The 22,641-nt window shown below is 43.5% G+C and overlaps 1 protein-coding gene across 3 annotated transcripts in view; it reads left to right on the forward strand.

The window, feature by feature from the left end:
• IPO8 (importin 8) overlaps positions 1-22,641 on the forward strand; it is an 84,640-nt gene that overhangs the window by 20,167 nt on the left and 41,832 nt on the right. The window contains exons 3-9 of one of the 3 annotated variants that reach the window (XM_034780392.1): positions 631-787; positions 2,322-2,480; positions 5,238-5,394; positions 13,065-13,154; positions 15,576-15,670; positions 18,776-18,860; positions 21,845-21,979. In XM_034780392.1, the coding sequence (XP_034636283.1) occupies positions 631-787; positions 2,322-2,480; positions 5,238-5,394; positions 13,065-13,154; positions 15,576-15,670; positions 18,776-18,860; positions 21,845-21,979 (878 nt within the window). Of the gene's footprint in view, positions 1-611; positions 788-2,321; positions 2,481-5,237; positions 5,395-13,064; positions 13,155-15,575; positions 15,671-18,775; positions 18,861-21,844; positions 21,980-22,641 lie in introns of all 3 variants that reach the window. The other 2 variants (XM_034780402.1, XM_034780409.1) reach the window with 2 other exon arrangements.

Raw genomic sequence — 22,641 nt, forward strand, 5'->3', positions numbered from 1 at the left:
TTTTAAGTCAGCCCTGCAAAACTCTACTTACTGTGGGTGAGTAGGTTATTTTGAAGTTGAGTGAAATATTGTAATTTCCATTCATTATAACTATCACAAATGACAGATGAGTAGCTTTTGTGCCTAGGCTGGTAAATTGTTGTGACAGTTTTGCAAATCTGGTTGTAATAAAGAATACTGTCCAGTAAAGGCTGGCTGAAATAATCCCATATTCTGTTTAGGACCACACATTTGACCCTGATGTTTCTAGTGATGAAAAGCTTGGGTTCGTTGACTAAGATCTCCCACGACAACTTATGCTAAATTATCTATTTGATCTTGTATTTAGTTGTGACACTCTTCTTCAGATCTGGGAAAGGTACGAAGAGCTCTGTGTTGCTTGAAAGCTTCTCTCTGTCACCAGTGAATATTGGTCCAATAAAAGTTATTGTTTCACCCATCTTATCTCTCTAATATTTGCTAAAGGACAGATATTCAGTAGTTCTTAGCCTTCTGCGCTGTTTTGTTGTTCAGCATCACTTTGTGCCACCTTCAGTTGTAATCCACATTGAATGGTAGAGACTTTGCTACAGAACTGAATTTAAGTAATCCTTTCCATGCTGCTATGTTAGGATTTTTTCTGTAACTTAGCTGCCATTTACCTGAAGAACATGGTGACGCAGTACTGGCCAGATCGGGAACCACCACCAGGAGAAGCTGTATTTCCATTCAACATTCATGAAAATGATCGCCAGCAAATTCGTGATAACATTGTGGAAGGAATTATTCGGTCTCCTGACTTAGTGAGGTACATTATACTGTGCATATGTTGACGAAGGGCCTGACTTTCAGAGGTGCTCAGCTTCCGCAACTCCTTTTATTTGTCTCATTAGATTTCAGGCGAGGTCTACACTACCCGCCTGAATCGGTGGGTAGAAATCGATCTCTCGGGGATCGAATTATCGCTGGACTGTTTTTAACTTGCGAGTGTCTTCTGCTCACAATAAGAGATTTACCACAAAGCGTAGAAAGTTTAAAGCAACTCCTGAAACTTGGTCTAGTCACTTTCTGTTTATTTTGCTAATTCAGAGGAGATCGGTGCATGAGCTCTCCCGACGACAAAAAACTTCCATCCCCAACGAGCGGCGGTAGCTTTGTTGGCAGGAGAGCACTCCTGCTGACAAAGTGCTGTTCACACCAGTGCTTTTCCTCGACAAAACTTTTGTCTTTCGGGGGGCGAGGGGCGGCTAATGCCTCTGAACGACAAAACTTTTGTCGTTCACTTGCCAGTATAGACAAAGCCTTAATCTGAAAAGCACAAAAAAGAAGTTTGACAGGCTTTTGCCATATCATTTTAATTGGTGAAATGTCCAAAATATTTTGATGTTGACCAAAACAATCGCGTCTGAAAACCAGTTGTTTAAAAGTCTATAGGAAGCAATCACTGGGGGTAATGCTTTTAACTTGCATAAAGTAGAGGTGTTCTGTCAGTGCCAAGTAGGAATGTGGTGATTTGCTAGAAGGGTAAAAAGAAGCAAGGTCAAACAAACTTTATTATAAGTAGAGCAATGCTGTGGAGGGTATCACCTTTTGCTTGCCAGAGCAATAGTAGGAGGGTGCAGATACAGAAAGATGGCAGGGTGAAGCACAAACTGCAAAGGGATGAGAGGGAGGGGGAAATTGAGGCAAAGCTAAAATGATTAAAAGCTTGAGAGCCCCTTGCTGAATAATGACATCCCTCCACTGAGTGCCTGTATGGAGAATTGCAAAGAGGATTTTCTACAATAGAAAATTAGGTAAAGAGAAAATATTTTTGCAGACTTTTTTCCTCCCTTGGCAGAGTCAAGAACATTGATTTCTAGATGATCCAAGGAAAATCACATTTTGGTGAGGAAACTTCAGGCTGGATCACACACGACAGTTTCATGTTATAAAAATTTGCAAGCTTACATTTTTTTGTTGCTCCTTTTAATTTCATCGGCACTTAAAAAAACTCCTACCGATTAATTTTCAAGGGGTAGTGCTAGTAGCTTTCATAAAGAAACTGTATGTAACACTTGGTAGGTGTGGAGAGTGAAAAGGACGGGAGAAAAAGCAGCTAAAAAGCCTGAAGTTGGAGGAAGAGCGGGTTCCCTTAACATTAACTTCAAGTCTTTTTTGTTCTTCCTTTCTCATCTCCTGACCCTCTCCCCTCAAACTCTTCTAGTGTTCTCAAAGTATGTATAATCCAGTACATTGTATCCATTAAATAATGAGAGTTCAGGATCAGGTCTTTAATATAAACTGTTCGCTGTTAACATATTTATCTTCTTATAACATATTGCTTTTTCTTCCTTTTTTAGGGCCCAGTTGACAATGTGCCTCCGTGCTATCATTAAGCATGACTTTCCTGGCCATTGGACAGCAGTTGTAGACAAGATAGGCTACTACTTGCAGTCTCAGAACAGTGGGAGCTGGCTTGGCAGCCTGCTGTGTTTGTATCAGCTGGTGAAAACGTATGAGTAAGTGGATTTCCATCAGTGGAATAGAAATCAATGTTATCTCAGCTGATTTCTTTACTTGGAAAGAAAGAGCCGAAAGAGTATTGACAATTCTGTAGGGAATTCAGATGAAGGATGGGAATTTCTGATGCCCATATGCTTTCTTTCTTGTATGTAAATGAGAACTTTTCATCATATCTATATTGACAGCAATTTGAGAGCAGAAAATACAGCAGCAGTCAGAGTTTTAGGGTATGTCTGTGCTGCAGAGAAAAACCCATGGTGCAGAGTCTCAGAGCCTGGGTCTGTTGGCTCAGATTGCAGGGCTAAAAATAGCAGTGTAGATGTTCCTGCTCGGGCTGGAGACCAGGCTCTGAAACCCAGTGGGAAAGCGAGGGGATCTCAGAGCCCAGGCTCAAGCCTGACCGAAAGTGTCTACACTGTTATTTTTAGCCCTCTGAGCTTGAGTCAGTTGTCCCAGGCTCTGAGACTTGGCACTGTGGATTTTTCTTTGCAGTGTAGACATACCCTTGCTGATTTTTCTTTTTCCAATCTAACTTTTTTTTTTTTTCTTGAGTTTCTTCCTTGGGTATTTTACTTGAGTAGAACTATTTGTGAATAAATAAATGTATTTGTGAAAAACCTAAATGTATGTAACAACTTTGTTCTAAGGCTCCCAAAATGTTTTATGTACCACACACAAGAATCATGATCTTTATGTTCTGGTAGTGCCCAAAATGTGCTATGCACTGTCCACACACAAGAAAACATAGTCTCTACCCCAAAGTGTGTCCGGTCTAATCAGATAAGCACCATAGGAAGAGTAGGGGAGAAGGATTCTCTCAAATACATACATTTTACAACGTAACTAAATATCAGCTCTCTTTATTGTTGTGTCACTGAAAGTGCAGCCTACTTGGGTCAGAAATTATAGCCAGATAGCTAATCCACACACAATAGCGAGGTGGTGGGGAGAAGGAAACTTTGAGTCACTACCACAATCTGTATACTAACATGAAATGCTATGGGATCTTTGGGGTCAGCCAGAACTTACCTGACACGCTGGATTGCAAAGTACAATAAATACATTTTTGAACCTGTTTCATGAGGCAGGACCTGAAACACCCCCCTTTAAAAAAAAAAAAAAAATTGGATAACTCATTGATTTGTAGGACTTGCCTTCCTTTTGACTGAGCTTATGGAAGTGTGGAGTGGGGAGAGGAAGAGGAAGTATGAAAAGAGAATATGGGAGTGATATTGATACACGCAATATTTAGTGCCTAACAATCCATCAGTGTGTGGGTTATGCCAAGATAAAGTCTTGAAATATTTTATCCCCGCTTCTTATGTAGGGATGTCTGTGGTCAACCCATGCTCTTTCATGTAGAGGAGCCTCTTGCAGTGAAGTCATCACCTTTGTCCAAGCTGGCCTGTCCTTTCTTGTTTCTAAAAGAGCTGAATTGTGTAAAATGGGAGAATTTGGGGAGCTGGGAGAGGGGGGAAAGGGGCAAGGTAGCTTTGGATTGTAAGGTTGCTCAACTAATCTGTCAGCCACAAGGCTTAATAAGCAGTAATACCCTTGCCCAGTATGGAATCCATGTGGACTTAGAAAATATTGAAATGTAAAGTTAGTCTAAAACTGAAGCTACACTCTGTTTTCCTTGACATCCAACTTTTGTAATTGTATTCAGGGCCCTGAATGTGTAAACCACACAGATAGCAGTTTGCACAGATGCACCATGACACTTAGAATTTCTCAAGAGTTGCTGCCTCTTTACAGTGCTTTCTGGCACTGCCAAGAACTGAGAGAATGATTAATTCTTGGCCACTTCCAAAACGTGGAAGTCCACATTGAAGGCTAAAGTACTTTTTCCTTTGTGAAGGAGTAGAGCCATCTGATGGCCCTTAGTTATTGTAATGTCTTTGTACACATTTGGAGAAACAGCTATAATTTACTGGATAACAGGATAGAACTTATTTTCTAGCTGTGCTTCCAAAGAAAATGCTGGATTGTGAATATGGAATCTGCTTTGTTGTATTGTTGTTCAATACTATATATACCCTGCGCCCGATTTTCAGAGGTGCCAAACACTCTCTACTTCCTCTAACATCAGCTGGAGCCACAAGCATGTGGCATCACTGAAAATTAGTCCTATTCGTTATAAAAAATGTTGACCAGTTATTTATATTTATAAAAACACAAACATGTAAATGTTAAGAAGAACCCAAAAGCCTAGCCAATCGAAAGAGCTTTCACTACCTGTTGAAGGCTATTCACTTATTTACTGAGCACCAGCAGTGAGCTTGGTACTACAAGAACATATAAAAAATCATAGTCCCTGGTCCAAGAAGCTTACAGTCTAGTCGCAAGGAAAATATTATTTATTATTTGTATTACTGTAGCACCTAGGAGCCCTCGTCATAACCCAGAACTCCGTTGTGCTAGTTGCTGTACAAACACAGAACACAAAGGGGGTCCCTGCCCCAAGGAGCTTACAGTCTAAGTAAGATTAGTCCTGCCCATAGTGGCATTAATGTTTACTTAACCTTTGTTTTGACATTTTTCCATCTGCTGGTAGAAGGGTTAGGTAGCATGCATTGTGTGGGCTGTCAGATGGAGGCTGGAGGAGGGGAGAAATGTATAAACACTGCTCTCATGAATGTCAGGGTTGTTGTTTGTGTTTTTTAAAGGTAAAATAATTGGATTGTGGGGAAGAAGTAGGCATTAGAACTGGGAACACTCAGACCCTTGACATCTATGTTTGTCCTCTTTTGTAGATACAAGAAAGCAGAGGAGCGAGATCCTCTCATAGCAGCAATGCAAATATTCTTGCCTCGGATTCAGCAGCAGATGATCCAGCTTCTTCCTGATAACTCCCATTACTCTGTACTGCTTCAGAAACAGATCTTAAAAATCTTCTATGCACTTGTGCAGGTAGGCTTCTGTGCACCGAGAGCGATGTGAAATTGTAGATTGCTGGGAACAGCAGCTCACTTGCACACACAAAGCCAGTTTGATAAGATACTACTGATTCTGTACATGTATAACCAGCTAGCAATTCAGAACAACAAAATATGTTGCATTTACCTAAGAATGCTATTCCACCATGCTCAGAGGGTTCCACGAGCCTTAGCACATACAATCTTTGCAGTGTGCCCTAAAAGTTAATAGATTCAAGCCACTGTGGAGTAAGAAGAAGGAGCAAGTCACAGGGCTGGTCTAGACAAACAGTTAGTGCACAGCAAACGGGTGTAAATCTACCCTACACTAGCCTGCCACATGCTCACTGGCTATGTGGACCCTGCTGCCATGTTCTAAGTTCTTCTTCGAGATGTGTTGCACATGTCCATTCCACTGTTGGTGGCTGTGGTTCCCAGAATATGGCCATCGGAAACTTTTCCCTCAGCAGTACCTGTCTGGGCAGCTTGAGTGCCCTCTGCTGTTGGATGACATCATGCAGTTATAAAGGGCAGAGCCACCCTCTTCCCCCTCAGTTCTTCTCACTGCCCATGACAGTCATTGGACCTGCTTTCTGTTGCTTTGGCAACACTTGTCAGCCTTTGTGTAGATAGTTTTATGTTTAGTTGTAAATAATTTTGGAATTTTTAATAGTTTTAAAAAAAAATTCTGTTGCTGTTTCCTGTTGAGAGTGCTGTGGCCGGTGCTGGGGTATGCCCCTGTCATCAGGCTTCAAGGCTTGTGCTTCCTGCACAAAATCCTTGCCCAGGAGTGATCCGCACGACTCATGTCTGAAGTTCCTGGGCAAGACTTAAAAAGACCAGTGCCAATTTTTTTGGGACTTTAAGCCTAGGACAAAGAAGGACAGGGAAGCTAGGCTGAAGTTCCTGCTAGTGGAAGAGGCACTGAGATCACCCTTGGAGCTATCCCAGTCTGAGTTGATATTGAGTGCTGCAGTTTCAGTCAGAAGTGTGCCTTCAAGACTATCCAAATCCTGGCACTGGTCTCCTTCTCTGGTACTCTGGAAGAGATATAAACCTTCCAAAGGGGAATCAAATCGAGGAAGATCTCCACCCTCCAAGCCAGCTAAGGAGGAAGGAAAGAAGTTGAGTAGAGTGCATTCAAGTTCAAAGTACTCCTCCTCCTCCAAGTATGTGGCAATAATGGCACTGTTGACTCCAGTGCCAGTACAGGCTCCGAGTCCAGAACCACAAATGGTACTGTTGACTTCAGTGGCATTGCATCGGTCGGAGATGATCTTGGTGCTGACCATGCCATAGGGGTTTGCTGCAGCAAAACACCTAAGTCGATCGGTACTGGTGTCTCCAGTGATACAGGAAATAGTTCTCTCAGTGCCATAAGATCGCCCAGAACTGACTCTTATGGTGCAGCATTCGGTACCACACCACTCTTCAGTTTACAAATCAGCCTACCTGTCGGTACTGTCGACGGGGAAGCTAACAATAATGGCTTTTCTTCAGCATTCGGGATCTCTGCACCATTCTCCTGTACCAACAGGCCGCCCTTCCATGGTTGGTGGAAAGAGAGTCCTCTTCTTCAGACTCTGAAGCAGAATTATATGTCTCTCAGCCTTGGGGCAAGACTTGCCATTCCACTCTTAACCCTACCACCACCCAGGATACCTTTGGGATCCTGCCTCAGGGCTTGCTCCGGTAATGTGTCCAGGAGGCCCTTGGGGCCCAGTTCCTTATCAGCTACCTTTTTGGAACCCTTGGGGGTCTCCTCCAGCCTTCAGCTCATCCCCACACCCTTCCTACTCAGTATCTTGATCCAGGCGAATCATTGCACTGAGTTGAACCTGCTCCTGTGTCCAGTACTGGGCCTGATACTGAGCAGCTGGCAGAAGAGGTTCAACTGAATCCCGAGTTGACTTCATCCTCATCCTCTCCAAATGAGATAGCTTCCTCTGGGACAACATCATCCCCTCCTGAGGACTATAAGATGTATCAGGAGTTACTATACATGGTGGCTTCGGACCTGGACATTCAGGTCAAGGATTTCAGGGAGTCCCTCATTGCCTCATTTTGTCTATGATAAGTTCATCTCAAGTGGTTTTGCCAATCAATGAGGTTATTTTGGAGCCTAAAAAGTCCCTGCAGCAGACCCTCATCATTGTTGCCTCCCACATGAAAGCATGCGGGGCGCAAATATTGTGTGTCCTCCCAGGGGTTTAACTGCCTGTACTCCCATCCTCCTCTAGGGTTGCTAGTAGTTGCAGCCACTAATGAGAGGAAATGCCAGGATCCTCAAGCTGCCACCCCTGAATTCAAAGATGTAAAGAAACTGGATTTATGTGGTAGAAAATGATATTTGGCAGGGGGTCGGGGGAGAGGAGTTGCAGCTTAGAATTGCCAACCAACAGGCTCTGGTGGGATGTTTTAATCATAGCTTGTGTGGTTCTGTGGCTAAATTTAAGGACCTGCTGCCTGAGAATGCTAGGCAGGAGTTCTCCTCATCATGTCTGAGGGCAGGTCACTGGCGAGGACTTTGCTTCAGACCCAGGTTAGGTTCTGAAGACTTGGCTGCTAGGTCCATGGCATCTGCAGTCTATGAGAAGGTGCTCTTGGCTATGATTTTCCGGTTTACCCCATGAAGTCCAGCAAACTATCCTGGATTTTCCCTTCAAAGGTCCACTGTTGTTCTTGGAGCAAACAGATAGCAAGTTCCATGGACTCAAGGGCAACTTTGAAATCTTTGGTTTTGTATATACCTGCCCCAGCAAGAAAGCTCTATCAGCCTCAACAGTTGTGCTGGTGTACGGCTCTGGTTCCTCGTAGGGACCTGTCGATGAGGAAGAGCAGGGATTTTAGGCTTAGTCCTGCCCCTCCTTCAGCTTCTGCATCAGCCCCTGTCCCTTCTAGTCACCCAGGGAGTTCTAAGTAGACCTTTTGGTGGCTCAGTCGAGAACGTCATGCCAGTCACCACAATTCCAGATCCTGTTTTGCAAATTTTTTCCTACTTCCTCAGTGCTTGGTCCTGAATTACTTCAGACCAATTGGTCTTGAGCACTGTGGAAGTGGGATATACCTTCCAATTTGTTTCTACCCCTCCCTCCCTTTTCAGGGACCTCTCTCACAAAGATCTCATCCTGCAGGAAGTTCAAGCTCTTCTTCGGATGGGTGCCATAAAGTTTCAGAGGGATGGTGTTTATTCCGCTATTTCCTAATCCCAAAAGCAAAGGGTGTGTGTGTTTGTCTCAGACCAATCTTGGACTTGTGTCTTCTTAACAAGTTTTTAAAAAGAATAGTCTTGCATGGTCACCCTAGCTTCAGTTATCCCCTCCCTGGATACTGCCCTCAACTTGAAAGATGCCTACTTCCATATGGTGATCAATCAAGGTTACAGGAAATATCTCAGATTTCTGGTAAATAAGAATCATTGCCAGTTCACTGTACAATTGTTTGGTCTATCAGCAGCTCCCTGACCTGAAGAACTCTGTGTAAACTCTCAAAAAGTTTTTCTCTCTCTCACCAACAGAATATGATCCAATAAAAGATATTGCCTCACCCAGCTTAGCAGCTCCTTTTTACAGAGGTGTTGGCAGGTGTGGCTGCATTCCTCAGAAGATCAGGAATGTAAGATTATTCCTGTCTGAATGATTGGCTGTCGAGAGGCTGATCGAGGATTCAGATGTTGTTCAGTGTATCTCTAATCCAGTCAACTTTCGGTGCAGTGGGTCTGTTAGTCAACGCAGAGAAATCTCTCTTCTTCCCAGTCCAGAGGATATAGTTGATAAAGGACAGTGCTAGACTCGTCTTAAGCCAGAGCTTTCCTTCCAAACTGTATGTTTCAGACAACGTGGGCCTTTGTTTTGGATCTCAAGGCTCACCCAGTCATAACAGTACAAAACTTTTTGAGGCTCCTGTGGCATATGGCCTTGTGCACATATGTGGTCCAATATGGCAGACTGGGCCTAAGAATTCTTTGGTGTTGGCTGGCGTCAGTTTACTCACTGAACTATTTTCCTTTAAATTCAGTAGCGAGGGTGCCCTCTCAAGTTCTTGCCTCCCTAGATTGGTGGACGAGACTGGACAATATATGCTGGGTTGTCCTCTTTGCCCACCCTCATCTGACCCTCATGTCAGTGACAGATGCATCTGCACTCGGCTGGGGGACACATCTTGGTGCTCTTCAGACTCCGGGACTATGGTATTCAGGAGACCTGTATTTACATATAAGTGTCAGGGAACTGAAAGCTATCAGGCTAGCATGTTAAGTTTTAGTTCCGCAGGTCAAGGGGAAGGGCCTATTAGTTCTCACAGACAACACAGCATCAATGTTTTACCTCAGTAGGCAGGGAGAATCCTGTTCTTTCCTGCTGTGTCAAGAGGCAGCTTGACTTTGGGAGTTCTGCATTGCCAACTTGGTAGATCTCAAAGCATCTTACCTTCTGGGGTGCAGAATGATCTTGCAGAGCACCTCAGAATATCATTTACTAGTCACCATGAGTGGATCTTCACCTGGATTTGCCCAGACATATCTTCAAGTGGTGGGAATCTCCCCAAGTGGACCAGTTTGACACGAAAGTTAAGAGAAAATGTCAGCAATTCTGTTCCCTGCAAAGTCACATCCAGGGTTTCCTGACAGACATGTTCTTGCTTCCTTGGTCAAGTAGGCTACTCTATGCTTTCCTGCCCATACCGGTTATTCACACAGTATTGCTGAAGATAAGACAGGACCAGGCCAGAGTCATACTCATAGCCCCAGCATAGGCCTGCCAACACTGGTTCTCTGCTCCCCTGGATCTGTCAGTGAAGCTCTGATTTCCCTTGGACTTGGAACTAATTTCCCAAGACCATGTTGACTGCTCCACCTGAACCTACAAGTTCTTCATTTAACCCCATGGATGCTCCATGGTTAGATGATAGAGAAGAGTCTTGTTCGGAAAAGGTGCAGGATGCCCAGCTAAACAGTTGAAAGCTATCTACTAGGGTTACTTAACTTTCTAAGTGGAGATGTTTTTCCATTATAGGATGTCGCCTTCCTGTTCCTCGATCCAGCATGTTCTAGAATACCTATTGCATCTGAAATACCAATGGTTGGCTGTTAGTTTGATCAAGGCACACCTAGCGGCTATTTCTGTGTTCCACCCTAAGATGGATAATGATCTGGGTTGTTGTTTTTTCTGACGTCAGTGAGGTTTCTGAAAGGCCTGGACAAGTTGTACCTTAGGTGCACAATCCTGTTTTCCCCCGTGGGACCTGAACTTAATGTTGTTAAGGTTTATGGGTCCTCTGTTTGAGCCATTGGCTACTTGCTGTCTACTACATCTATCAATGAAGGTGGCATTTTTGGTAGCCATCACCTCTGCAAGAAGGGTAGGAGAGCTGTGTATGCTAATGTTTGGGCCTCCCTATACAATCTCCTTTAAGGACAGGGTTTACCTTCACCCTCATCAGAGATTTGTCCCAAAGGTGGTGTCCATGTTCCATGTCAAGCAGCCTATTTGCCTAGTTTTCTTCCCAAAACCACACTGGAAGAGGGACGTTTTCACACTCTAGACATAAGAAGAGTGCTGGCGTTCTACCTGGATAGATCTATCTTCTCAACTGTTCATGGCAATAATGAACAAAATGAAAGGTCAACCAATCTCTACTCAAAGAATTTCTTCTTGGATAGCCTTATGTAACAACATGTGCTAAGATCTGGCTAATATCACCCCGCCAAATAGGATCACAGCTCATTTGACAAGATGGCAAGTGGCCTTGGCAGCTTTTCTGGCAAATGTTTTCATTTTGGACATTGGTAGAGCAGCAACCAACTGTACTCATTTCACATGTTCGCTTCCCATTATGCCATCAAGCAGGACTTAAGAGGTGATGCTAGAGTTGGATGGGCTCTCCTCCAGTATTTATTAAGATAAACTATGATTCCACCTCTTCTTTCACAGCTTGTGAGTCACCAAAAGTGGAATGCATGTGTGCAATCCCTCAGCGAAGAAAAAATGGTTACTAATCTGTTTCATAACTGCTGTTCTTTGCGATGTGTTGCACATATCTATTCCATGACCCGCCTTCCTACCCCTTGGAATCAGAGTTCTATCAAGAAGGAACAGAGGGGGGAAGGGAGCGGCTCTGCCCTTTTATACCTGCATACAGTGACGTTCACAGCAGAGGGTGCTCGAGCCACCCAGATGGGCTCCACTGAGGGAAAAACTACTGGGTGCACAGACAGGAAAAGTGGAATGGACACGTGCAATTCGTTTTGAAGAACTAAAGTTACGGAACAGGTTAGTAACCATTATTTTTCCTAATGTGCTTTTCTGTTTGGGATGGATTATTGGGTGTCACCATTTTAGGCCTCATCAGGACGATGGGTGATGCTGACATGGGGTATGTTATAAGCTGGGTGAAACCTGGCTATGGGGTGAGTTAAAACCTCATTGAAATTGATGTGTGAGTGCACTCTTCACTTAAGATAGTTGTGAGACAGTTAAGGGGCCATATTGAAAACAAGGCCTAATAGACCCTTCCCAACATTTTTGGATTGTGTGGGTGGAAGGACTTTTGCTGAGTATTGTTTTGGGTAGGGGTATGTGTGCATGCGAGAAGGCAGAACAGACAAAAAACGGGAAAAGACTTGAAGAAGCAGCTGAAAGCCTGGTGGCTGACCATAGAAGAAACTTGGGAAGAGGTTTTTGGGTCCAGGGTGTAGCTAAAAAGAGTGCTGTTGGTGATGTGAGCAAAAGAAGCTGTTTCTTGCTGTTTGATTTCTTTTGTGTTCAGAAACACAGGACTTTGTATATTCTTTATAAATAAAACTGCATCAAAGAAGAAATACCTGACTATCACCAAATTCTCTCCTGCTAACTGAAACACCCTGATAGATCCCAAATTTTTGGCTAGCTACTTGGCTCAAAAAGGATAATGTTCAAAGTGCACTAGAGAATTTATTGCATGGCAGCAGACTCCGTGTGGCCAGTTATTGTACGGCAGGCTAGCAAGAGGTAAATTACACCCCTGATTGCCATGCACTAACAGTTCATCTAGACAAGGGGCTCTCACAGAGAATGTCTTGTCCTCCACCCCTTGCTTATCTACTAAGGAGGATCTAGCTTGAGTGCCTCACATAACAACACACTTATCTCGCAAATGTCATTTAAAAGAGCCACTGTGATCCCTGCCATTTTCTCCAGCTTCTTTTTCCAGCTTCCCATCACCAGTTTTGTCTGGATGGACCCATAAGAAACTTGCAAGTTGCTCTCATTTATGTGCCAGTCTCAGATATTGTTTGAAGTACTTGACTACGTCTTCTGGCTCACACAGAACAGAGAGAGAAAGAAGGGTATCTTCCATGTATTGAACATACTGCATGTTAATTGCTAGGCAGCTTATCTTACATTTCTCACTCTGTTCACTGCTTCTCTAGAATCAACAGTATTTCAGCTTGATTGACCACTTATCTTTCAATTACTCTGTTTTGTTGGCTTGATATGTTTTCCCTTAAATTTTTTCTCACTAAGCCATAGAGGTAGTATAGTGCAATTTAGCACTATAATAAATAAAACTTGTTTAAAGAGAAGCTACAGTTTCCTAGAGAAGTGTAAATAATGCAGAAATGCCTTCTGTTTCTTTGAAGAAAATTAACTTCATTTATCCTTATGTTTTCTTCTTCCCCTGTTTCAGTATGCATTGCCGCTCCAGTTGGTGAATAACCAGACCATGACTCAGTGGATGGAGATTTTCCGTACTATCATCGATAGGAATGTGCCTGCTGTAAGGTTTACTTCACTGGAGAGAGACTCACATTGATTTCTTTAGGGTGGGAAAATGGGGATGGTCCAGGTGGAGAGATTATTGAACTAATCTCTAAAGATACCATCCAGGCAGGTGTCTCTGATACAAGTCATGCAGGCAACTCAAGTAGCTCTTAAGATTTTTGACTGTTCGAGGTAGTTGTACAGTATATACTCCAACTTTGGGTACTTCAGAGATTCCAAAACGTTTTAGCCAGTTTGTTTCAGAAACAGGAAGGAAAAGCTCAACACGAACATATAGATATGCAGTGTCTACTCCATGAACATATAGTGTAAACACACAATCTGTATCTGTTCCTGCTCTCCATCCTTTTTCCTCATAAAAGACATAAATAATTCCAAAGGAATGGGTTTAAGAACAGCATCAACAGGATGAATCCATATAATTTAAACCCTCAAACTCTGAAAGAAGATGGATGGGTAAGAGTCAGTTTTCCAAGATATGTTCAGAGAAGCAGAATTACTAGGTATGGTAATACTCCCTTCTGAAAAGATACCTTTTGTACACAATTCTCATTCATAGAAATTAAGTAGCCTTGGGGAAAATAGCACCAATAAACACTTTATCTCATGTCTGTTTCAGGCAAATATGAGCAAGGAATTAGGAAGGATTACTAAATTTGACACACACACATTAGGGAGGAAACAAATTCCCACAGAGGGTTTGGATTCTCATGTCCTGGAAGCAGAATCATAGATCTGTAAGATTGAGGCTGGAAACCTGCCAAGAGACTGAATAGAAGCAATAGTTTACTGTCTACTTCTGGGGGCATTCTGCGCCAAAAAATTAAAATTCTGAAAATTTTATTTGTCAAAATAACACTACATAATCATGCCAGTTTAAATTATTTTGGTAATTTATTCCAAAATACCTGTCAGCAATACAATACAGATGCACACAAAATTTTCCCCAGGAGTAGAAAGTTAAAGAAACCCTATGACAACCCAGTTCCTGTTTCTCTGTTCCCTTCCTCCCCCCCAATACACCCGAACCCCCTCCCTCTGGGCCTCAGGGCATACCACTCAGAGCATGCTGGGAACTGCAGCTGCCAGGAACCCTCTAGCTCAGGCCTGGCTCCACTAATTAGGTGCCTGGAACCTGGAGAAGACGCACATGTAAGGTGAAATGGTGGCCTTGGGAGGGGAGTAGGGGGTAGGCGGGAGGGGGCAGTAGGGTGAGAAGAGGGGGTGGGGGGAAATTAGGATGTGCAGGGCTGCGGTGGCCAGAGAAAGAGGCGACTTTTCCCAGCTCCAGGTCTGTGGTTGCCAGGGAGAGATGGCCTTCCTCCCCAGCCTCAGCTCTGTGACTGCTGTGGCGGGGGAGCGACCCCCCTCCTTCCCAGCCCCTGCTCGGGAACTACTGCAGTGGAGGAGAGAGAGAGAGACCCCCCCTCCTTCCCAGCCCTAGCTTGGGGGCTGCTGCGGTGTGGGATGGAGGGCACATCCATCATATTAGAAAGGTAAGACTATTGATATTAAAATATGAGTTATGTGCTTTTATTTGTAGAACAAAAAACATTTATTATTGGGGTTTTTTTAATATATATATATAGCGCTTTTATCCAAAGCGTTTTACAATAGTTAGCTAATGGTACAAACAACATTTGGAAAGATCACTAAGTGATCTGCCGAGACCCTCAGAAATTTTCAAGTGGTCCATGGAAAAAAAAAAGTTTGAGAACCACTGCTCTAGCTCCTTCTCCCTCACCCCAGAAGTGTCTTCTGTGTGCGAGCTGGGCTCTGCTGGATCCAGTGGCAGCTAGCAGCACTGAAGCCCGTTTCTGTTGGGGAAAGGAAATTCTGCGTGTACAACGTTAATTTCTGCAAAATTCTGCATTGCACAGTGGCCTAGAATTCCCCCAGGAGTATTTAGAGTGTGGCCATGTAGTCAGTATACATATATACGTAACTGAGTAACCTGAGCCCAGCAGTGATACGGAGTTCTGTAATTAGATTGTATTTCAATGCATACGCAAAGGGATGCACAGTTAGGGGTGCTTGTGCAACCTTAACTTTGGCATTTCCTAATTTCTGAGTGCTTCACTTCGCAATCTTATTCTCTTAACATCTTTTGTATGAATGTATGGTATATGCATATACACGTGATTATTTTATATTATATCTAATATAAGAGTGCAAACATAAATACAGTATATACAGCTTTTTTAGATGGGTCATTTTCAACATAATAGTACATTTGAAGGATCCCATAAAAAAAAAAATCCTATCATGTTTTATTCTGGTAGCTAATATTATCACTATTAATAAAATCAAAACATTAATGTTTGTATCTGAATTTGTATTAATCCACTCAGTATGAGTGTTTTTTAAATTTAATGTTTGTATACTTTGGCTGATTTATTGATTTATTTATTTGTAGGAGACATTACAGATTGATGAAGATGATAGGCCAGAGCTGGTGTGGTGGAAATGTAAGAAGTGGGCATTGCATATCGTAGCTCGTCTTTTTGAACGGTAATATAGTGATTAAAAACTAATGTGGCATAAAAATGTTAATTTTTACTTAGCTATCTTTTGCGGATATTGTTATGCAGAATATATATCTTTATATTGATACTGCACCGGCACTATATGTTTATGATGTATGTATGTGCAGGTATTCTGAGAGATAATATCCTAGTGGTGAAAGCTGGGGACTGGGAATCCAGATTTCTGGATTCTGATCTTAACTCTGACACTCACATTATATGTGACTACCTAGGACAAATAATGGAATTTCTGTGTCTCAGTATGCCCGTCTGTGAAACTGAGCTAATGCTTAACTACCTCACCGGGGCATTGCAAGCTTAATTGTTTGTGAAATGCTTGGATGAAAAACACTCTAGAAGCACAAATGATTTATTTCTATTTCTTGTCTGCTCTTCCTGGGAACTTTTTAGAATAATTTTTTGTCTTGTCCTTTGCCTGGTGGAATGATGACCAAGGTTTTATTTCAGAAGTTTTTCTTCATATTTAGCATATAACTTGCAGATTTTTTTACTAGTTTGAGACATTTTTAGGCTGATTTAGACTTGAAAAAAGGGATTCCTAGATATATAATTATGTGGATATTAGTGTCTTTAATCCTGAAGATTCTCAAACTCTTTACAGTCTATTGCCTATAACTTTTCATGGAACAGCGGGGAAGAAAGGAAAATCTCTGGCGAAGGACTCCAGGGGAAATACATTTCCAAAAGATGCCATGGCATCTTTGTCTAGTAGATCAGACATTACCTCTAATTTAAGGTTTCATCCAAAAGACTGAGTGACAATAATTTACCTGCCCCTCAATTTTGATTTGGAAAGATGAAGGGCTAAGCTGACCCTGCTGGGATTTGAACCTTTAGTTCCAGGGAGTTAGGATGTTCCAAACTGGTTCTTTAACGGTTGAACCATCCACTCTGGGTAACACGGTGACTAATGTTTACCAAAATTAAGATTAATACTGTTCAATCCTGAAAGATATCTCCAAACAAACAAAATGCAGATTGCGTTAAGGTTGGAAATCTATATGTATGTATCTTAAATTAAAAACCAAATATTTAGAACGGGGCGGGCAAACTTTTTGGCCTGAGGGCTGCATTGGGTTTCGGAAATTGTATGGAGGGCTGGTTAGGGGAGGCTGTGCCTCCCCAAACAGCCAGGCATGGCCCAGCCCCTGCCCCCATCCAACCCCCCCCCCTCCCCCGCTTCTCACCTCCTGACGGGCCCCCCCCCCGGGACTCCTGCCCCATCCAACCCCCACTGTCCCCTGATCCCCCCCCCCCCCGCCCGGGACTCCTGCCCCATCAATTCCCTGCCTGTCCTCTGTCCGCCCCTGAAACTCCCACCCCTGACTGCCCCCCGCTGCCCCATCCAACCCCCCCTCCTTCCTGACTGCCCCCCCTGGACCCGTGCACCCAGTCAACCCCCCTGTTCCCCGCCCTCTGACCGCCCCGACCCCTATCCACACCCCCACCCCCTGACCACCACCCAGAACTCCCCTGCCCTCTATCCAACCCCCTCGTCCCCTGACCGCCCCCAGAACCCCTGCCCCTGACTGCCCCCCGCTGCCCCATCCAATCCCCCCTCTTTCCTGACTGCCCCCCGGGACCCCTTCCCCCATTCAACCCCCCCGTTCCCTGCCCTCTGACTGCCCCGACCCCTATCCACACCCCGAACTCCTCTGCCCTCTATCCAACCCCCCTGCTCCCTGCCGCCTTACCGCGCTGCCTGGAGCACTGGTGGCTGGCGGCGCTACAGCTGCGCTGCCCGGCTGGAGCCAGCCACGCCACAGCTCAGCACAGAGGACCAGGTCAAGCTGGGCTTTGCAGCTGTGCTGCCTGGCCGCCCAGAGCATTGCACCGGCGGCACAGCGCACTGAGGCTGCGGGGGAGGGGGAACAGCAGGGGAGGGGCCGGGGGCTAGCCTCTGGGCCAGGAGCTGAGGGGCTGGGCAGGAGGATCCCGCGGGCCGTATTTGGCCTGCGGGCTGTAGTTTGCCATAGTTAGAAGCTAGAAACTCTGAGTTATGGCTTTTTGTGGAAGCCTAACACTTTCTATCCCTGTCCACCATCCTTCTATTATTAGGATTACAGTTACAATCATGAATAGTAGAGCAGCTTAGTAACTTTTCACATCAACTAAACATTTAAAATAGAATACATTTTATACATGTGATGGCTCTTGTTTTTCCTCTTTGAGGAATGAACGAACATTTTTATCTGCACGCTATTATTATAAACATCAATTTCCATTTGAGTGTTTCATCTGACAGTCTGTAAGCATAATACTATTGTTACCCTGCTTAGTGAAGGGTGCAGTGACATTTTTGAGGAACCTTGGGCTGGCAGGGGCTGAGACTGCTTTGAAGGTGGTGCAAGCTAGTGCTTTGCCACCATTATCTTTCATAAATAAAGCTATTAGCTTGTTACAGTAAATCAGTGATGCTCTGATTATGGAGAAAGGCAAACACCACAAATTTATAGTTTTTAATTTTAAAAAACTCAGGTTGCATTATTTTAAGCAAAATATGCTTTTCCAATAAAACTGTTAAAAACCATATAATTGATAAAACTCGTGTTGTGATGTCTATTGGTCCGATTCTGAATGAGGATCTGCTACCATGTGACGAACCAGTAGCTCTAATTTGAGTTCCTGCTCTCACAGGCTTTAGTACAGTCAGGTTTCACTTGCTAGTTCTCAGTGCTTCCAGTAAAATTCATTCAGCTTTTCATCACTGCATCCACCTGCCCATGCGTAAATTCTGAAATATCAACGCATGAATATTAAAAAAAAAAAACCCCACACACTATGAAATTCATATATCCTGTGACAAAAATGCAACTTTAGTTATTGGTTACAACATTGTGCTTTGTGCATAGGTAAGAAAAATGGGGAAATGGATCATTGTGTGGGATATAATGGCCTAGAATGATGTTTGTGGAAAGTGATTATTCAGTGTATATATCTCTGGTGGAAGATGAGTTTTGCTTCAATGGCTTTTGTATGTTTGCAAGCTTAATCAAGGACTATGTTGTCCTGGTAAACAGAAAACTTTGCTTCAGAAGTGTAAATACCTGTTTTCCTTTTTTGTTTAAAGGTATGGAAGTCCTGGAAATGTAACAAAAGAATATTTTGAATTTTCAGAGTTCTTCTTAAAAACCTACGCTGTGGGAATCCAACAGGTAAAGATGTTGTTTCTTGTTTCTGAATTAGGATAACTTCTATAGAACAATCATGTTATCTTCCTGTAGCGTCTTCATATAAGACATAGGACCCTTTAAAGAAACCACAAAAAAATGGTCAAATACACATCGTAATCGATGAGAAATGGCTTGGAACTCTTGTTAGTAATGATATTTCCATCTTGGGGGAAATAATCCAAATTGCAGTGATGCAAAAGCGGGGAGAAATCCAAAAATCTGCAATGATGCAAAAAACGTAAGGGTGATAGGCAGGAAATGCTAGTAAAAAGACTGATGCAATTTGGGCCAGTTACATAGAGGCATCATAGCAAAGAAGGTCTTATTTCCAGGTCACGCTTCGTACGTGATTCTGCTGCAACTAACCCTGGAATACTGAAATCTCTTCTGGATGTGTCATTACCAGGAAGACATAGGCAGATTGGAGGGAGTTAGGAGCTGATCGGAAATACTCAGAATGATTTTCCATTGGAGAATGCAGGGAGGTTTGATGGTTTGATTTTTGACAAAGTTGCAATGGAAAACGTGCAGATTGTGAAACTGTCACCCCCTCTGGTGTACTGTCAGCTCAGCAGCTGAGGGTTCTGGGCTCCCAGCTCTTTGCCAGCCTGCCTGAAGAGCTGTCAAGGTGTGGAGAAACCAGCTCAGCTAGGGCTTTCAGGCTCCTGGCGCCTTCACAGCTTGCCAGGAGGACTGCAGAGGAGCTGGAAGCCCTGAGAGCTGCGACTCCCAAACTCCAAAGCTCCCAGCTCATCTTCGGCCCACCAGGCGAGAGTACAGGGAATTCAGAGCCTGGGAGCCCCAGCTCACAGCTCCTCAGCAACCTGGTCTTCCAGCGTTCACATATCTGGTGCTGCCTGCCTGGCAGACTGCCCTAGAGCCTGGGCTGCCTTCCCTTTTGTAGAGAATTTCAAAAGCTTTGGTCTAAATCAGAATGAAACCAAATATTGAAATCTCTGTGAAACGTAATCGCCTTTCTCTGCACAAAAAAGGTTGAGATTAAATGTGTAAGCTTGGCTAAAAAGCCAAGTAGAGAGAGGACATGCTAATTCTATGTACATTTGAAAGAGCTATACATAAAAGAAGATAAATTATTTCGGAGGTACAATTAGAAGTAATGGATGATACTGAAAAAGAAACTGTCCCGTCACTTGAAATACTTAAAACGTAGACTCTCTAAAAGACTAGGAAGTGTACCTTAGGGAACTATTTGCCTTCTAAGGCAAATGGTCTAGTTGAGCTACATAGGTCTTTTCCATTTCTAGCTTGTAAGTTCATGATTCACCACACTTCTCAGATGTATTGAGGCTGTAGTGAAACTGTATTGCTAAGTATTCATTATATATTTATTGGTTGTTAAGTGCTAACATTGTGTTAGTGACTGTATTAGATACAGACAGTTCCTGCCCCAAAGAGCATGTAGTAGAGAGGACAAATATAGGACCCAACTCCCAGGGAGCCCCAGGGGAAGGTATATGTTATGAAATATGCTACAGTGTGTTTATTACTCTACTATGAAGAATTATTATGAAACAAAACTACCCTTTTGAAAATAAATGACCAGAGAATATTTTGTGATTTGTGTACTTGCCAGTTCTCCATCCATGTTAACTCATAATAGGTGTCCTGTCATTATTAGTGACCTACTGTAAATATTTTCTTGCTTGCAATATACACAGAAACCTCCTATTGATAGAGGAATACTGTAGAATGAAAGGTCCCAATTGTTGCAATGGATTGCTGTTCTAATCAAAGAGAATGAATGTGATCTAGTACAGTGTTTTTCAGAGTTCGGGTGTCAACCCAGTACTGGGTCGTGGCATGTAAGGCACTGGGTCGCCTTGCTCAGCACCCAGGGACCCTAGCGGCTCCGGTCAGCACTGCCGACCGGAACGTTAAAAGTCCCATCAGCAGTGCTGCCCAGCTAAGGCAGGCTAGTACCTATCTGTTCTGACACTGCGCTGCACCACGGAAGCGGCCAGCAGCAGGTCCAACTTCTAGGCAGGGGGGCCATGGGGCTCTGCGTGCTGCCCCTGCCCTGAGCACCAGCTCCACCTGGCCAATGGGAGCTGGGGGAGGGAGGGCGGGTGCATGTGGGCGAGAGCCGCACAGAGCCGCTTGCATGCCTCCGCCTATGAGCCGGACCTGCTGCTGGCCACTTCCGGGGCGCAGCATGGTCTGCGGTGCCAGGACAGGCAGGAACCCTGCCTCTGCACCCCGGCTGCGCCCCTGACCGGGAGCTGCTGGAGGTAAGTCCGCGCTCCAACCCCGTGCCCCAATCCCCTTCCCCAGCCCTGAGCCCTTCCCACACCCCAAACCCCTCAACCCCAGCTCTGTTGGGTCATGGGTATCAACAGTTTTCTTCAACTGGGTCCTCAGAAAAGAAGTTTGGAAACCACTGATCTAGTAGTTATAGCAAGCAGTTGTTCGGACTCCTGCTCCTCTTCCTAGCTTTGCCATAAACTTGTTGCAACCTTAGTGAAGTCACTTAGAGCTCAGTTTTTAAATTTGGATTTCTCAAAATTTGGCACCTAAATTTTAGTCACCTAAATCCTATGTATAGATTTAGCTCCTCCTACCTTTAGCTACTGAAGTTTGAACATATAGCCCTTAACATCTGTGCTTTACTTTTCTCCATCTGTAGAAATGAAGACATAACTTATTCCACTGAGTGCTGAGACTTATTTAGGCCCCAATCATGCAAACACTTATGCATGTGTTGAATCTCACTAATGCTAGTAATTCTGTTGTGGGAGAATTCCTGGTAGTAAAGGTTTGTGGTCTCAGAACTTCAATGTTTAAATTATTACTGATGTTTGGATAAAAGGCATTATAGAAGTGATTAATACGTGAGCTTCTACTTAAAATGAAATTGACCTGTCAAAATGTCTTCACTATAAAATGGTTACATTGTGTGTTAAAATCTTCATGCTTCATTAAAACAAATAAATTTACTATTCCCTTAGGTTCTCTTAAAAATCTTAGACCAGTACAGGCAAAAAGAATACATTGCTCCTCGTGTCCTTCAGCAAATCTTAAACTATCTGAACCAAGGGGTCAGTCATTCTGTAACTTGGAAGCAGATGAAGCCACACATACAGGTCAGTGCAAGAACACAGTCAAAAACATTTAAATAACATTATTGCCATGAGCTGAAGTTGAGACTTCTGCTTTTCTGAAGGGGCTTGGAGAATCTCTCTCACTGCAGTCAGTCTGGAAAAATAGTTTTCACAGAGATGTACTTGTCTGTTACTTTATTGTTCTGTTTACCTTTTGCCTTTATTGCAGATATTTGCATTTGAATAAGAGCTTTTAACCTCCCAGAACAGCTTTTTATTTTGCTTGATCCTGCAATGAAGTCATAATCTTATGTTTTTGATTACTTAGTCTTTTGCTTTGGGTATGATTCCTGGAAAGATACTGGAACAAATTATTAAACAATCCATTTGTAAGCACCTAGAGGATGAGAGGGTTATAAGGAATAGCCAGCACGGATTTGTCAAGGACAAATCATGCCAAACTAACCTAATTTCCTTTTTGACAGGGTTACTCACCTAGTGGATGGAGGGGAAGCTGTAGAAGTGATGTATCTTGATTTTAGTAAGGCTTTCTACACAGTCCCACATGACAGTCTCATAAGCAAACTGGGGAAATGGAATCTAGATGAAATTACTGTAAGTGGGTGCACAACTGGTTGAAGGACCATACTCAGAGCGTAGTTATCAATGGGTCTCAGTCAAATTGGAAGGGTGTGTCTAGTGGG

Source organism: Trachemys scripta, chromosome 1 (genome assembly GCF_013100865.1).
Source record: "Trachemys scripta elegans isolate TJP31775 chromosome 1, CAS_Tse_1.0, whole genome shotgun sequence".
NCBI lineage: Eukaryota > Metazoa > Chordata > Testudines > Emydidae > Trachemys > Trachemys scripta.